The sequence below is a fragment of the Dendrobates tinctorius genome, unplaced genomic scaffold (genome assembly GCF_039654945.1).
Source record: "Dendrobates tinctorius isolate UK_male_01 unplaced genomic scaffold, ASM3965494v1 ptg000214l, whole genome shotgun sequence".
NCBI classification, from domain to species: domain Eukaryota; kingdom Metazoa; phylum Chordata; class Amphibia; order Anura; family Dendrobatidae; genus Dendrobates; species Dendrobates tinctorius.
In genome coordinates this window covers 10382520-10400941 of record NW_027361881.1, presented here as the reverse complement: position 1 = coordinate 10400941, position 18422 = coordinate 10382520, and the positions used below count along the sequence as shown (strand labels likewise).

Below are 18422 nucleotides of genomic sequence, written 5' to 3'. Positions count from 1 at the left end.
CACCCTACACGTCAGGACAGCCCCACACCACCAATGTCACATATACACTGTCACATTGCATTTAGGCGGTTAACCCCATCTCGTCCCGCACGGTTTTTCGAGAGGCAGAAGCGCTCCTAGCGGTTTATCCCCCCCCCCCCCCCTTGTTGAGCGCTCTTTTGGACGTCGTCGCACCAAAGCTTCACCGCTCTAATATCCACACTCCGCGCTCATGAGAATTCCCAGCTTCTGCCGCCAGACACTTGTGGTTTGATCTCGAGAATCGCAGATGACTCTTCAGCGGCCTTCGAATGGCGGAGGACGCGCGTCGAGGCGACCTCGCACCGTTCCACAGCTTTCTGCTAATTGGAAACTAAAATACGGGGAACGTGATGATATTACCCTGGGGGTTCATTGCCGACCCTTTCATGGCCGTTTAACCCCTTGTGTATAAATATACACTCCCCCCTCCTCCTGCAGCGAGCCGCTTTAGCAGGGACGGGGTTAAATGGTAAGGCTAACCAGCTGTCAGCTGCAGCGCGCGCGGCCACCAGACGGCCCGGTTAATATCCTCCCGGTTTAGCCAGGCAGAGGCCTCCGCAGCTCGAGTATCGATCCACACGGAAAGGCAGGAGGGGGAGGAACGCGTCAAGGATGCAAAATGTCGGAAATTCTAATTTTATTGATTTTAGGAATTTAAAAAAAAATAAAAAAAATAGGGAAAAGGCGTAATTTGCAGCATTCCGAGTCTTCACAGTAAATGCTCTGCGCATGGCTCGGCCGCACAAATATCGTCACTGCCAAAGTCACTGGCCATCCAATAATCCGGAATATCTGATAATCCGGTATCTATAGAGGGTGAAATAAAAAATGTCATTGTATATGGGGGCTTTATCATCAAAAGTCCCTCGCAAGGACGTCACCGCTCCACCACGGAAGGGAAGTGATGCCCCCTTAACTTGTGATATTGTACTACTGCCCCCATCATCCTCTACATCACAAGCCACATGATCCAGAAGCCTCCGATCAGTGATTTCAATGTCACCATCACCACGCCATCCGCCACACACCCAGACAGTCCTGTGTTATCTACTGTATATAGCGGTGTTATCAGTCATTGTGCAGGAGTAGGAGGTGAGCTGTGACATCACCTATTGTGAATGGTGAATCCCGTGTTATCTACTGTATATAGAGGTGTTATCAGATCAGTCATTGTACAGGAGGAGGGTGTGAGCTGTAACATCAGCTATTGTGAATGGTGGATCCTGTGTTATCTACTCTATATAGAGGTGTTATCAGTCATTGTATAGGAGGAGGAGGTGAGTTGTGACATCACCTATAGTGGATCCTTTATCTGCTGTATGTAGAGGTGTTATTAGTCATTGTACTGGAGGAGGAGGTGAGCTGTGACATCCCCTATTGAGAATAGTAGATCCTGTGTTATCTACTGTATATAGAGGTAATCATAGAATCGTAGAGTTGGAAGGGACCTCCTGGGCCATCTGGTCCAACCCCCTGCTCAAAGCAGGATTCGCTAAATCATCCCAGATAGATGTCTGTCCAGCCTTTCCTTTCCTCATAAGACAGGGTTTGCAGACCGGTCACCATTCTGGTCGCTCTTTTCTGAACTTGCTCCAGTTTGTTGATGTCTTTTTTAAAATGTGGTGCCCAAAACTGGACACATTATTCCAGAAGAGGTCTGACCAAAGAGGAGTAGAGGGAAATAATGACTTCACGTGATCTAGACTGTGTGCTTCTGTTAATACATCCTAGAATTGCATTTGCCTTTTTTGCTGCTGCATCACACTGTTGACTCATATTCAGTCTGTGATCTATTACTATATCCAAGTCTTTTTCACATGTGCTGTTGGTTAGCCCTTGTTACGTGTTACAGAACCACTCAGCACCCAGAATATGTTGTGCAGTTATATGTATGTATAATAGGTTCTATGTGAGATGCATGTCCCTAATGCATCAGCCCACAGGCTGCGCCCCTGGGCAGAGGGGACACGATATTCTCCTTTTGTCCGCCCTCCCCCCACCTTTGTAATTCCCACAAAAAACATCAGCAGGCTCCGTCCACCTGCGGCTTTTGTAATGCATGTCTGGCCTGCCGCTTTTCTATTGGCCTGCCCTCTGTATCTGTGTGATGTATTGTGTCCTGTGAGTAAAGTGTTGTCAGACTGGAGATACATGGAGAAGCAGTGATCTTTTATATGCGCCCATGCACTCAGAGGAATTCCAGCCAGCGTCCTTCATTCAGACTCCAGCAAACGCAGAGCGGACCTCCGAAAACACGGGGTGGTACTGAAAGAGGTACCCCAGCCTGGGTAGACCCCTTACAGCCCTATTCTTCCAATTCTGTATATGCTTTTTTCATTTTTATTGCCCAGATGTAGTATTTTGCATTTTTCCCTATTAAAAACCATTCTGTTAGTTGCTGCCCACTGCTCCAGTTTATTTATATCTTTTTGAATCCTCTCTCTTCTCTAGTATTAGCTATCCCTCCTAGCTTTGTGTCATCAGCAAATTTAATCAGTTTACCCTCAATTCCTTCATCTAAATCGTTGATAAAGATGTTGAACAATACAGGGCCCAGGACAGAGCCCTGTGGTACCCCACTTGAGACATTCTTCCAACTGGATGTGCAGCCATTTACGACCACTCTTTGGGTCCGATCACTAAGCCAGTTATGAATCCACCTAACAGTTGCCTTGTCCTTTCCATACTTAGTCATTTTTTCAATAAAGATTGTGTGAGATACTTTGTCAAATGCTTTGCTGAAGTCAAGATATACTGTATCTACAGCATTTCCCTGATCCACCCAATCAGTGATTCCGTCATAGAAGGAAATTAAGTTAGTCTGACATGACTTATTAGTTACAAACCCATGCTGACTCTGTTTAATCACTTCATTCTTATCCAGGTACTGACATACATGTTGTTTAATAATTTGTTCAAAGGTCTTTCCTGGTATAGAAGTCAGACTCACCGGCCTATAGTTGCCTGGGTCCACCTTCTTCCCCTTTTTGAAGATAGGAACAACATTTGCTCTTCTCCAGTCTTCTGGGACTTCTGTTCTCCAAGAATTTTCAAAGATTATGGAGAGGGGTTCAAAAATTTCTTCTGCTATCTCCTTCAGTACTCTGGGGTGTAATTCATCTGGACCTGGAGACTTTAATTCATTTAGGTTAGCTAAGTGTTTCCTCACTATCTTTCTGTTTATAGATATCCTGGACTCTTCTATTCCCTTAATAGGACAGTGAAGAACAGTTGATGTTACATTTCCTTTCTGAGAGAAAACAGATGCAAAATAGGAATTTAAAAGTTTGGCCTTTTCAACATCCTGTCTTCCCATTTCATCATTTTCATCCTGTAAAAATCCTATAGCATTATCAGTCATTGTATAGGAGGGAGGAGGAGGTGAGCTGGGACATCACCTATTGTGAATGGTGGATCCTTTATCTACTGTATATAGAGGTGTTAACAGTCATTGTACAGAAGGACGAAGAGGTGAGCTGGGACATTACCTAATGTGAGTGGTGGACCCTGTGATATCATCTGTATATAGAGGTGTTATCAGTCATGGTACAGAAGGGGGAGGAGGTGAGCTGGGACATCACCTAATGTGAGTGGTGGACCCTGTGATATCAGCTGTATATAGAGGTATAAGTAATAGTATTCCATCATGTGATAAGAAGCCTGATGAAAGCTGTTCTCCAAAATGACTGGAAGTATGAGTCTACAATAGCCTCAGTAGCCAGTGTGAAAATTGTAAGATTACTAAATTTGTTTTTGTTTGTTTTTTTTTTTATTAATACTGGTGGTGACAGGATAATAAAATTGCCAAAAAAAGGTTTTAAAATTACATGTACCACAAAACAAGATTTAAGCAACATATTCCCATAAATAAATGAAAACCAAATCTCCTCTTGGGAGGGGTGAGTAAACCGCACCGCCCCTTCCCTATGAATAGTCACACCCCCGAGGAAACTTACAAAATAGGAAATAAGCCTATTTTTAGATTGAAATTGGGCTTGTAAAGTAAAGCCAATAAATAATAACAAAATGCTAATGAGTAATCCGCTCACACGCAGTCGTTGCCTTTTCTTTCCCGTTTTAATATTTCACAGTTGTCTTAAGTAAAGGAGGAGGAAGGGGGGGAGAGGAAAGGAGGAAAAAATGAAAAAAAAAGTTATTGATTTGACCTCCTACCTAAAATAATGTTCTTTAGATCTAAAGCTGGTTAGACACATTATCTCGCCGGGTTCAGTGAAGCACAAACATTCCGCAACCTCAACCTTTTCCCTGACCCTCCGCTTTTAACAACTGCCGACACAGTTTTGTGCTGTTATGTGACCATGCACCGATGAAATCTGTCAAACAGCTTCTTGAGTTATTAGGCTGTCTGAGGCTGACCTTTCTGCAATCAAAGATATATGACTTAAGGGCTCAGATTTGCCATGGCAACCGGTCCAATTTGCCGCCGTGAGAAAAGGTCTAATTGTTGCAGAAATTTAATGATCTAGAGCGACATCAGGGCTGTGAGATTTTATGAACTGTTTACACCGTAATTTTCATTTTGTTAATGCCATCTTTTTTTTTTTTTTTTTGTCTTTTTTTTGTAACCCGTTCGGCAACAGCTGGGGTGGAAAAAAGGGGGGGATTAAAGCAAAAAAAAAGGCGGGGATTAAGGAGAAAAAAAAAAATCAGCTGTGACTTGATGGAGATGATTGCAGAGTCGGGTGTATTTTTGGGAGCGCTTTCCGCTGCCAGATATTATTAACGCTTAGGTTTTTTTTTTTTTGCAATGTTAATTAAGGAGAGGCGATACCGAAAAAGCCCCGAGTGCTTTTAACTTTAAAAAAAAAAATAGATAATAAAAATGCCAAAAAATAAAAGATGCCTTTTGACCAGTTTGGATTTTATTTTGCATTAATGCCCCTTAATTAGAAATTTAATGGATAAGGGGTGGAGAGGGGGGGGGCGGCAGATAGGAAGCGCCCAGTGGCGTTTTTAGCAGGTTATCGGCTGTGACATGCCAGGCTCGCAGTGTCCTTAATAGGGTAGAACAATGGGCGGAATTAGTGCACCAGACGGGAAAGAAAACACAGCCCATGAGAAGGTCTCCCTCCCTGAATGCCGACCATCGCCGTCCTGTGCGATGAAGGATCCAATCTTTAGTCAGTGATTTTTTTTTTTCCTTTGGCTGCGGACTGAGCGATTTGGGGGGGGGGTAACCGAGAATTACTTAAATGTGATTTGTTAATCTGCTAAGGGGTCTGATTTTACATGATCACCCCTCCCCCTCCAAAAGTCAGAACATTATCAATTGGGGTTGCTGGGTAGCATGGCACAGGATGAGTGTGATTGACAGCTGGTGCAAGGAGGACATGTTACATAAGTGTGTGAACCCCATGGCTAACTCAGTGACGGGTCCTGGATTTGCGTCCGTCAAAAACAATATTTGGATGTAATTTTCATGCCTATTCCGTGTGTCAAACATCTCTGCATTATCCAGCGTGTGCCCAGCAGCAACATGGAGGACATTATACAGAAGCACTGAGCTGTGCAACTGTGAATCCTGCACAAGTATGAGATACTAATAGACTGCAGCACCCACTAGCTCTGTGTCTCTTTCTACCACTTACTCTTACTCCTGTTTGCAAGGGCTGACACTCATTTCTGGCCATCTAATATATAAAGCTCAAAGTGTGTGTGTGTGTGTGTATGTATGTCCAGGATTGGCATCTGCACCGTCGCAGCTACAGCCACAAAATTTGACACAGTCACACGTCTGGACCCCGAGAGCGTCCTAAGCTATGTTGTGAGGCGAAATTTTAACCCCGCGCGTTCCAATTCACCAAACAATTTTGCCCGATCTACATACTGGGGAAAAAGTGTGTGTGCGTCAAGCCCCGCCCCTCATTATGATGTCACAATGGTTGCCATGGCGACGCTGATGTCATCATAAGTTGCAAGCCCCGCCGCTGATTATAATGTCATAATGGTAATGGTTGACTATGGGATGGAGGATGTGTGATGGGTATATGGGCACGGGACTATGGGATGGAGGATATGTATGATGGGTATATGGGCACGGGACTATGGGATGAAGGATGTGTGATGGGTATATGGGCACGGGACTATGGGATGGAGGATATGTATGATGGATATATGGACATTGGACTATGAGATGAAGGATGTGTGATGGGTATATGGGCACTCGACTATGGGATGGCGAATATGTATGATGGGTATATGGGCACGGGACTATGGGATAGAGGATGTGTAATGGGTATATGGGCACTGGACTATGGGATGGAGGATATGTATGATGGGTATATGGGCACGGGACTATGGTATGGTGGATATGTATGACGGGTATATGGGCATGGGACTATGGGATGGAGGATATGTATGATGGGTATATGGGCACGGGACTATGGGATGAAGGATGTGTGGGTATATGGGCACGGGACTATGGGATGGAGGATATGTATGATGATATATGGGCACGGGACTATGGGATGAAGGATGTCTGATGGGTATATGGGCACGGGACTATGGGATGGAGGATATGTATGATGGATATATGGGCATTGGACTATGAGATGAAGGATGTGTGATGGGTATATGGGCACTCGACTATGGGATGGCGAATATGTATGATGGGTATATGGGCACGGGACTATGGGATAGAGGATGTGTGATGGGTATATGGGCACTGGACTATGGGATGGAGGATATGTATGATGGGTATATGGGCACGGGACTATGGTATGGTGGATATGTATGACGGGTTTATGGGCATGGGACTATGGGATGGAGGATATGTATGATGGGTATATGGGCACGGGACTATGGGATGAAGGATGTGTGATGGGTATATGGGCACGGGACTATTTGATGGAGGATATGTAAGATGGGTATATGGGCATGGGACAATGAGATGAAGGATGTGTGATGGGTATATGGGCACGGGACAATGGGATGGAGGATATGTATGAAGGGTATATGGGCACGGGACTATGGGATCGTGGATATGTATGATGGGTATATGGGCATGGGACTATGGGATGGAGGATATGTATGATGGGTATATGGTCACGGGACTATGGGATGAAGGATGTGTGATGGGTATATGGGCACGGGACTATGGGATGGAGGATATGTAAAATGGGTATATGGGCACGGGACTATGAAATGAAGGATGTGTGATGGGTATATGGGCACCGGACTATGGGATGGAGGATATGTATGATGGGTATATGGGCACGGGACTATGGGATGGAGGATGTGTATGATGGGTATATGGGCACTGGACTATGGGATGGCGAATATGTATGATGGGTATATGGGCACGGGACTATGGGATAGAGGATGTGTGATGGGTATATGGGCACTGGACTATGGGATGGAGGATATGTATGATGGGTATATGGGCACGGGACTATGGGATGGTGGATATGTATGACGGGTATATGGGCACGGGCCTATGGGATGGTGGATATGTATGATGGGTATATGGGCACGGGACTATGGGATGGAGGATAATTATAATTTGCTATAACTAACCACAGTTAGTTACTATGCCCGGGCAGCGCCGGGCTCTTCAGCTAGTTATATATATATATTTCTTATTTTACTCACTTGTATAGCGCCGTTAATTCCACAGTGCTTTACAAACATGATCATGACTGATAATCTGCATTTTCAGCAGACTTTCCCCTCTGTAACCTCTATCTCTAATTTCCAGTTGTCTCTGAGCTGGTAGGTGGAGATACAGCACACACAGACATGAGGGATTCCTGCTCTCCTGTCTCTCTTTAGAACAGTTTTAGCAGCAGTATAGACGACATTAAACAGAAGCACTGAGCGGTGTAACTGTGAATCCAGCTCCGGAGTGGGATTTCAGTAGAAAGCAGCATCCTTCCATCTCTGTGTCTCACTCTGCTTCTCTTCCCCCACCCCTGTCCATAGACTGCATTAGGCAGCTGTAATCTGATCCCTCAGTGATGCGTTCAGAAAGCAGAGGAGAAGCTTCTCATGGGTGGAGGGAGAAGCAGATTTCTCTGATGTGAGATATTCCGGTGTTTTATATTCGCTTGTTCTATTGATCTATGCAACGTTTTATGAAAGAGATAGTGACCGTGTAAGTGATTCTGTCCACTGGGTTTCCCTTCCTCCAGTCTCCGCTGCCTTCACGGTTCTTCAGCAGTGTGCAGTGCATGGTGGGAGCTCAGATGACTCTTGCACAGAATTGTGGGGTCTTATGTCTGGTGATTTCTTATTACTTCATGGTTCACGGCCTGGAGTTTAGTGGTGTTGGGGTATGCATGGATTGGGCGTTCTGAGTCGGGGTTCGTTCGGTGGTCCCATGCCACATTCTACACTTTTCCGTGTATGTAGCAGACAGCGCGCGTCCATTGTCCCGGCATGTGTGCACTTACCGTAACTCTCACAAGGAACTGGTCAATGATTGGGGGACTCAGAGCCCAGCACTTTACTTGACATTTGATGCCTCTGCAAGGTCCTCTGTGCCGCCACCTCGCGCGCCGACCTCTGTGCCGCCACCTCGCGCGCCGACCTCTGTGCCGCCACCTCGCGGCACCGTCTGGGGTCCCGTACATCACATAGAAAGTTACCAGATAAGAGCTAGGAAACTTTCCGTACCGACCCCAATGGCACCAGGGGAAAAACCAGCCACAACAAAATCCAATTGAAGGCCCCGAAACGTGCCGGAGCCACTGACTTATCGGTATGAGAGCGCGGCGTGCGACTGACTAAAGAGATTACCACGAGATTGTGAGAGAAGCGCGGAGATCACACGGAATCTGCAAATCCTCCAGTGAAATGTGTTTGTAACGTGGGGCATTCTCATCCGTCCGGGGAGCAGTCGCGGGAAAACTCCCAACATCCGTCTGATTACGGCGGCCGCTAATCTGGTTTATAGGTTGATTTTCTTGGGTCTTTCCTCCTGATACAGATCAGCAGCGTGGCGGTCCAGGCGCCATTGTTATAGTCACTTAAAGGGGTAGCCCTTTAATTTCCACCCGTCAGTCCAAATCAGTGTCAGACACCGCGTGACACTTGTGACTTTATTCTTGCAGACGTCAGGGAAGCCATGGAGGAATATCAGAAGGTCATGAAGAACTTCGAGTCCCGGGTGGAGCTGACCAAGGACCTGCAGAGGATGAGCAGTGTAAGAGAGTTGCCTGCGGGGCTGATGCGGGCGGTGTGAGACGGCACCTGCGAGGCTAGTTGGGGGCGGTGTAAGGGGTCGCCTGCGGGGCTGGTGGGGGGTGGTGTAAGGTGCCGCCCGCGGGGCTGATGCGGACGGTGTAAGGGGTCGCCCGCGGGGCTGATGCGGGCGGTGTAAGGGGTCGCCCGCGGGGCTGGTGGGGAGTGGTGTAAGAGGGCGCCCGCGAGGTTGATTGGGGGCGGAGTAAGGGGGCGCCCGCGAGGCTGGTTGGGGGCGGTGTAAGTGGGCGCCTGCGAGGCTGGTTGGGGGCGGAGTAAGGGGGCACCTGCGAGGCTGGTTGGGGGCGGTGTAAGGGGGCGCCTGCGAGGCTGGTTGGGGGCGGTGTAAGGGGGCGCCTGCGAGGCTGGTTGGGGGCGGTGTAAGGGGCGACTGCGAGGCTGGTTGGGGGCGGTGTAAGGGGGCGCCTGCGAGGCTGGTTGGGGGCGGTGTAAGGGGGCGCCTGCGAGGCTGGTTGGGGGCGGTGTAAGGGGGCGCCTGCGAGGCTGGTTGGGGGCGGTGTAAGGGGGCGCCTGCGAGGCTGGTTGGGGGCGGTGTAAGGGGGCGCCTGCGAGGCTGGTTGGGGGCGGTGTAAGGGGGCGCCTGCGAGGCTGGTTGGGGGCGGTGTAAGGGGGCGCCTGCGAGGCTGGTTGGGGGCGGTGTAAGGGGGCTCCTGCGAGGCTGGTTGGGGGCGGTGTAAGGGGGCTCCTGCGAGGCTTGGTGGGGGCGGAGTAAGGGGGCGCATGCGAGGCTGTTGGGGGCGGTGTAAGGGGTCACCCGCAGGGCTGGTGGGGGCGGTGTAAGGGGTCACCCGCAGGGCTGGTGGAGGCGGTGTAAGGGGTCACCCGCAGGGCTGGTGAAGGCGGTGTAAGGGGTCACCCGCAGGGCTGGTGGAGGCGGTGTAAGGGGTCACCCGCAGGGCTGGTGGGGGCGGTGTAAGGGGTCACCCGCGGGGCTGGTGGAGGCGGTGTTAGGGGTCACCCGCGGGGCTAGTGGGGGCGGTGTAAGGGGTCACCCGCGGGGCTGGTGGGGGCGGTGTAAGGGGTCACCCGCGGGGCTAGTGGGGGCGGTGTAAGGAGTCACCCGCGGGGCTAGTGGGGGCAGTGTAAGGGGTCACCCGCGGGGCTGGTTTTGGGGGTTGCGGTGTAAAGGGGTGCAAGCAAGGCTGGTGCAGGTGGGGGGAGCAGCTCATGGCTTAGATCCGGTGTTATTCATCTCTTCCTTTCGCTACAGGAAGGCGACTTCTTTGACATCAGGGAAGACATGAATGTGGACACCATGTGCACCAAAGGTAACCCGCCATATTGTGCCACAGCGAGAAACTGCATCACACACAGGTCATCCGCCATATAGTGCCACAGTGCGAAACTGCGTCATATGTTGTATTGACGGGTGTTTGGGGATTAGTCGGCGTCTTCCCCTCTGCTTCAATTAAGTTCTTGTCTTGCACCATATGGCGGTATTTTCCTTGTTTTTTCCCAATTTACTTGTTTGATCCAAACTGCAACCAGCAGAGAGAATATTCAACAAAATGCCGCAGCCATCACTATTGGGGCTCATTCACACTAAAGCATTGCTGATTCATGCTCCCTTCGTGGTTATGGTAATTCCTATCCTGACCCTGCAGCCGTAATCCAGTCGTGTGAATAGGCTCTAACAATCGGCCCCGCAAACGGCTTCTAAAAATAAGGCGAAAATAATGTTTTTGTTTGTTTTTTTTTCTTTTCAAAAAACAGCGCCACCCCTGTCTACAGGTTGTGTCTGGTATTGCAGCTTAGTGTCATTAAAGTTAGTAGTGCACAGCTGCAATACCACGCATGACCTGAGTGCAGGGGTGGTGCTGGTTTTGCGTTTCTCTTTCTGGACAATACCTTTTTTAGACTGGAATATTCAACACTGACTGTAGTTTATGTCCAAGGAGACGCACGGTTTTTCGTACGCAGTTCCTATGCAGACCAATGTGTCTCCATGGATACATGGATGGAGCATTTTGACTCTGTGTTCCCTCCATCTGCTTCTTCACAAGACTTTGCGGTATCTGACTACACAGTGTTTGTTTGTAGTCTGTATCCATGGAAACGCATGGGGCTGCATAGGGGCTGTGTACGCAAAACACTGAGTGCACAAAACGGTAGATTTTGCAATCAAGATGTGATTGAGGCAATGAAGGACCCTTTAGTATTGTGTTGTAACGCAGAGTGCGGGGGTCTCCTGCATGTATCCCACATGATCAGCTGGGGGGCTTCTCTCCCCATCGCCTGCCCTGACCTCAGCCGCCGCTGGTTACTGCATTGATACTCTGCTCTCTGCCATTAAGGCCGATTGTTTGAGGGATTAAAATTCATAGCGGAGAGGAGCGTCTGCGGCATCCTCTGTCAACAGAGCGGAGCCTCGTAATGAGAGCACATGGCAAGAGGAGGAACGAGGGGCATAATCACACCGGGAAGAGGGGAGGAAAACGGCACCAGACTGACAGCGTGCACTGCTGCCATACACTGTCCTAAGGCCAACCAGTGCTGCGTACTCAGACTGCACCAGCAGAATAGCGAGTGCAGCTCTGGAGGATAATACAGGATCAGTAATGTATGTACACAGTGACTGCACCAGCAGAATAGTGAGTGCAGCTCTGGAGGATAATACAGGATGTAACTCCGGATCAGTAATGTAATGTACACAGTGACTGCACCAGCAGAATAGTGAGTGCAGCTCTGGAGTATAATACAGGATGTAACTCAGGATCAGTAATGTAATGTACAGTATGTACACAGTAACTGCACCAGCAGAATAGTGAGTGCAGCTCTGGAGTATAATACAGGGTCAGTAATGTATGTACACAATGACTGCACCAGCAGAATAGTGAGTGCAGCTCTGGAGTATAATACAGGATGTAACTCGGGATCAGTAATGTATGTCCACAGTGACTGCACCAGCAGAATAGTGAGTGCAGCTCTGGAGTATAATACAGGATGTAACTCAGGATCAGTAATGTAATGTATGTACACAGTGACTGCACCAGCAGAATAGTGAGTGCAGCTCTGGAGTATAATACAGGATGTAACTCAGGATCAGTAATGTAATGTATGTACACAGTGACTGCACCAGCAGAATAGTGAGTGCAGCTCTGGAGTATAATACAGGATGTAACTCAGGATCAGTAATGTAATGTATGTACACTGTGATTGCACCAGCAGAATAGTGAGTACAGTATGGTATAAGTAATGTATGTTGTAGGTGGAGAGAGTTTCTGTTAGATTAGATGACAGGGGTGGGCAATTAATTTTCCCGAGGGGCCACATGCGAGACCGTGACTGTTGTGGCGGGCCGAACCAATAGGCTGAAATTAATTGTACCCAATATTAATAGTGATACAATATTATCAGTAATAATTATAATATATCTCTTAATATTGAGCAGAATTAAGTATGCTGACATCCCGTTATATATCACTTGAATCCGAGTACAAGCCCTGCCCATATATACTGCATGAGCCCCACACAGCCTCCCCAGGTGCAGCATGTCTCCCCCATAGAATCCCCATTTGCTGCACGACATCCCCATAGCCTCTCCAACATCCCATACATATGAAAAAAAAAAAAGGCCACCACATTCTCCCTCGGTCCCGTTCCCCGGTGCTCTGCTCCTCTCCCTGCCTCCGGTGTGCTGACTCTCCGCGGTGCACAGCTGACTCTCCGCGGTGCACAGCTGACTCTCCGCGGTGCACAGCTGACTCTCCGCGGTGCACAGCTGGCTCTCCGCGGTGCACAGCTGGCTCTCCGCGGTGCACAGCTGGCTCTCCGCGGTGCACAGCTGGCTCTCCGCGGTGCACAGCTGGCTCTCCGCGGTGCACAGCTGGCTCTCCGCGGTGCACAGCTGGCTCTCCGCGGTGCACAGCTGGCTCTCCACAGTAGACGTCATGGCGTCAGCTGTTTCACTCACTGGTGGAGGAAGAGTCCAGAGGCCTGTCCTCCACCAACGCAGTCAGCGCAGATGGAGACAGCGGGTGGGCACGGTGCGGCCCGCGGACCTCTGGTTTCCAGCCCCTCAGCTGTCTCGCTCCGCCGGCCGCATTTTGCCCAGCTCTGGGTTAGTAGATTCTTTAGTAACGACGGCCATTTCTTCACAGGTAGACAACGTACAGCTCACAAACCTCACTCTAAACCAAAGGCTGCAGACAGCTCCCAGGTGGATTTCCGGGAAGGAGAGAGCAAAGATGGCTTCCTAGACCATGCAGATCTCTGGGCGAGGCTGGAGGAGCTGGAGAAGCAGGAGGAGATGCGGGGAGAGCTGCAGGGGTAGGTGTCCATGAGGCATTATCATCTGCATCCAAAAGTTTGCAACTTTCTAGCGCAGTTTTGTCTTTAATTTCCGCTTAGAGGCTGAAACTACTGTATATAGACCGATTCCTTCTCACAGCTGAGGGTTTTTACCATTGTGACCTCCTCTTGACAATTGTCTGTGTGCCGCACAGATCTCTTCCCTGTCCTGACCGTTCGTGACAATATCTCGGTGCAGAATGAATGTATCTGGATCCGGTTGTAAGAAGCGCTAGTTCAGAATGGTCTCTGAATATAGCCAGTGTCTCCATTTATTGGCAGCAAGCGTAGATCTGCGCGAGGGTGTGGAGGGCGAGTCTAATGATCACTGTGTCCCCATTAGTGATGAAGACAAGGAGAATCTGAAGACTGATCTGAATGTGGAGCGCGACCGTCGAGCTCAGGGCAACCGGACAAAATCTGAGCCGGCCCAAACCCACGGCTCGGTGTTACCCCATCACAGCGACGAGGAGGACGACGATCCGGGCAGCCGGAAAAACTCGCTGGCGACAATCCGATTCTCTCATACGGTTGAACTGAAAAGGGTGAGGACAATTATAAGATCTCTGCTCGCTGTCAGTGAAAAGGCAGGAATTTTATTTTTTTTCTTTTTCATGATCCAAAATGTTATTTTTCTTATGCAGGTGAGAATAAACACTGGAAAAAATACGACTCTGAAATATAGCGAAAAGAAAGAAGAGGCAAAACGGAAAAGGAAAAACAGCAACGGAAATGGACACTCTTCCCCGGAGCTACCAGTGATCAAGACCCCGGCAGATATTTACAGGTACCGTTCCCTATGGGGGGAGATACGCAACAGTCATGGCCAGAGAGAGTACACACTGATCCCATCACTAGACCATATGAATATCATAGAGGGGCTCACTTAGCTGGAGAGCCCCCTGTGTGTGCTGGAGAACAAGAGACACTCTTGTGAATTGAATGGCTGCAATGTAGTATTATGTTTCCCCTGCAATTGCTATTGCCACTAGAGGGAGCTCACCAAAGACTGAGATTTAAGGTTTATTGCACTCTCTGTTTAAATCTGTATGTAGTGAGCTCCCTCTAGTGGTGACTATAAATCTGTATGTAGTGAGCTCCCTCTAGTGGTGGCTGTATAAATCTGTATGTAGTGATCTTCCTCCTAGTGGTGGCTGTATAAATCTGTATGTAGTGATCTTCCTCCTAGTGGTGACTGTATAAATCTGTATATAGTGAGCTCCTCCTAGTGGTGACTGTATAAATCTGTATATAGTGAGCTCCTCCTAGTGGTGACTGTATAAATCTGTATATAGTGAGCTCCTCCTAGTGGTGACTGTATAAATCTGTATATGGTGAGCTCCTCCTAGTGGTGACTGTATAAATCTGTATATAGTGAGCTCCTCCTAGTGGTGACTGTATAAATCTGTATATAGTGAGCTCCCTCTAGTGGTGACTGTATAAATCTGTATGTAGTGAGCTCCCTCTAGTGGTGACTGTATAAATCTGTATGTTGTGAGCTCCCACTAGTGGTGGCTGTATAAATCTGTGTGTTGTGACCTCCCACTAGTGGTGGCTGTATAAATCTGTATGTAGTGAGCTCCCTCTAGTGGTGGCTGTATAAATCTGTATGTTGTGAGCTCCCACTAGTGGTGGCTGTATAAATCTGTATATAGTGAGCTCCTCCTAGTGGTGGCTGTATAAATCTGTATATAATGAGCTCCTCCTAGTGGTGGCTGTATAAATCTGTAGGTAGTGAGCTCCCTCTAGTGGTGACTGTATAAATCTGCATGTAGTGAGCTCCCCCTAGTCGTGGCTGTATAAATCTGTATGTAGTGAGCTCCCCCTAGTGGTGGCTATGGTGATTTGACCACTATAAAGAAATAATTTGGGTCTCTTAGATCCAGAATGTCCATTAAACAATAAGCTTTGTGTCGGGGTCCCACCTTACTGTGTACGTTGCTTTGCAGAGTCTTTGTCGATGTTGTAAATGGAGAATACGTCCCCCGGAAATCCATTATGAAATCTCGAAGCCGCGAGAACAGCGTGTGCAGCGACACCAGCGATCACAGCTCCCACGAATTCGAGGAGAGAAGAGGTTATATAAGAAACCTCAGCCTAGAGGACAACACCTTCAGCGACCACAGCGAGGACGACGACCAGAAGAAAGCATCTCCTGTGTGTGGACCATTACAGGTGGGGCGAGGGTCTGCACAGAGCGAGTCTGCTCTTCTCTATACACATTCTTTTCCTTGTTCTTATTGGAATGTGCACTTGTAGATTCAGACTGAAGGCAGCAAAACCACGAAGGATGACCTAATGAAGCTGCTGAGAGAACAACTGGGGGGTGTAAAGCTGTCATCAGACTAACGGGGAGCTATGTGAGAAATCTGAGGTGTAACACACATGCTGCTTTGTGTTCTGTTTTCCCCTTCGTGGTTTTGCTGCCTTCAGTCTGACTCTACACGTGCACCTTCCAATAAGAAGAAAAGTCATTGCTTGAACCGTCGGATGCAGGGTGTAGGTGATCTCCTGCAAATGCAAACACCCCCACTATGCAATGAAAGCTCATCACATGCTGGGGGTTGTAGTTTTGCAGGAGCTGGAGGGATCAGTTGTCGGGACGTCGCACAGGTCCTCCATTCTCTATGTGACTGCGCAGCAGTGCCGTAGAGTGTGGTTGGAGGGCGCATGCGCGATCTGTGCGCATTTTAGAAAAGGCTCCGCCCAGCCGCACTTTTAGGTTTGTTGGTGGTCCTAGAGATCAAAAAGTTGTATTAGTGATAGAATCCAATAATTAGTAGATCCCCCCCCCCCAAATCTAACAATCAATTTGCAATAGATGAGTCAACCCCTTTAAGGGAAGGTGATGGGATATTGGGGTTTGATTTCTAACGCCTCCAAGCAATCCTAAGAATGAGGGGGACATGGCTGCTCCCATTTCTACTTTAGCTGGCCGTACTGCAAGGTTTTCTGAGGTCGGACCCCCACTTTGAGAAGTGAATACCCCTTTAAGTGGATTCTGACATTTCCAATGTTTTTGCCTCCTGATCTTGATACCTTTTTGGTTATTCCTATTTTTCCAGCCGTTTTCAGGAACAGTAATAGAAAAGGAGCCCTTCTGTATGTCGGTGCCAGTGACGAGCATAGCCCACCCCGGCCTGCCCACCATCCAGGAAAGGAGATCTGAAGAGGTTGGAACAGAGGTGGCCGAGGAGGCGCCAAAAAGAGTCTCCAAGTTCAAAGCAGCCAGAATACAGCAGAACAAATAACTCTTTACCCCCCCACCGGCCGCCGTCAGGTCTGGATCATGTTTACTCGTTCGCTCTGTGCCAGATGATGGGAGTTGTTGTTCTCACCGTTACTTGTCATCGTCCAGGGAAAGTCACAATCAATTTGATCGTTTTCCCCTCTCGTAATAAATATGCAATTTTCACAGTTTATTCGGAGATGACCGCGCTTAAGACAAGCGAGAAGAACCCCCATCACCGCCCCCGTCCTATATCTGATGGGGGTTATAGTAAAACAGGTCGTACACTTAACACCAGCACCTGGAGTTCCTTAAGAGAATCATGTAAGGTGCTGACATTTTAAAGTGGGGGGTCCATAATGGAGAGAAGCAGCGCAGACACTCTGCTCGGCCCTGCAGGCGAGAAGTTGATACTTGTGCATCAGCAACTACTTAAACCCAAAGTTTCTGCAGCTGCGCCCTCTCCCCACTCCGTTGTTGGGGAGACCCCAGCAGAATGGAATCAGGTTCTCCTAGATCACGAACTTTAAAGCGATCTAAAAAATGTGATGTCACATGGGGAATACAGAATTATCGTACCCAGCGCTCACTTTTTTTCAGCCTTCTGCCCTAAATATTCTGAAATCCAGTCCCCTCTGTAGCTGCAGCCGCTGACAAAAGCGCCATGTGCGTGGTTTCATCTAAAAAGTCGGCGGAAGGAATTGGTGGATCTAAAAAAATTTAAAAAATTACTTTATTGGGGCTTTCAGCTAAATTTCTGCACTCTGTAAATTGCTGAATCCTGACAACGTGCACACTGTCAGGATCCGGCTCTATTGGAGCAGACCGCGGAGGGGAAACCTGACAGTGTACAGGGTGCTCAGAGACTGCTGAAATGGATCCCCTTATACCTGTACAATTCCCATGTCATATTACATTTTTCTGGAGAACCTGAGGGTCTCTTTAAAATTTTATGTGCCACTTCCCTTTAAGAAACATGACTCTCTCCCCAGAGTAAGTATAGTAAATGCTTAAATGAGTCAGGTAAACCCCCTCCCCCAATAGTGCCTTAATCTAGGAAGTGTCGAGAATGATCTTCAGGCCCCTAATTATCATTCCAGCGATTCCTTGGAGTCAGATACTGTCCCTTTACGTCACCAGCACCCACGGACCATTGCTGGACAACCCCTTTAATGGCTGTCCCTGTACCATAGTCAGTGTTTATGCCCTTGGGTACAATCACGATCAGCCTGGATGGAGCAGTTAGTGTCATATCCAAGGACAGTGAAAAAAAAAAAAGCAATATGAGCCATCTGGTGGTGGGAGACCCCTTATGGGAATTCCTCCTCGCATTATTACAAGGGTCAGAGGGTCTACAAGCTGCTATGCTGGGACTTGTAGTACCACACCTCATCACCGGAGCTTTCTTTAGCTCTCCGTGACATTTGCTATTATTTTCTAAGAGTTTTGTTTGGAAAAAAAAAAAAGAATTTTTTTTTTTTCTTTCTGTGAATCGTTTCTCCTCTATTTTCACACAATGTGGAAAAGTAAAGAAATAAAAGTTTCTACTGTGACTGAAACTTTTTCGGCTCGTCCCCTGGAGTTCTTCCCATCATGCGGCCATGACAGTAGGCAAAACATTTACAGCATTTCAGGTAAATTCACACCTGCAGGTTTTCAC

General features: G+C 48.2%; 1 protein-coding gene across 2 annotated transcripts in view; it reads left to right on the top strand.

Annotated features, from left to right (window-relative positions):
* URI1 (URI1 prefoldin like chaperone) overlaps positions 1-16953 on the top strand; it is a 39275-nt gene extending 22322 nt beyond the window's left edge. For both annotated transcript variants that reach the window (XM_073555026.1, XM_073555027.1), the window contains exons 5-11: positions 9093-9184; positions 10454-10511; positions 13344-13512; positions 13877-14078; positions 14178-14320; positions 15483-15708; positions 16599-16953. In XM_073555026.1, the coding sequence (XP_073411127.1) occupies positions 9093-9184; positions 10454-10511; positions 13344-13512; positions 13877-14078; positions 14178-14320; positions 15483-15708; positions 16599-16784 (1076 nt within the window). In that variant the 3' untranslated portion in view covers positions 16785-16953. The remainder of the gene's footprint in view (positions 1-9092; positions 9185-10453; positions 10512-13343; positions 13513-13876; positions 14079-14177; positions 14321-15482; positions 15709-16598) is intronic.
* Positions 16954-18422: the final 1469 nt, after the last annotated feature.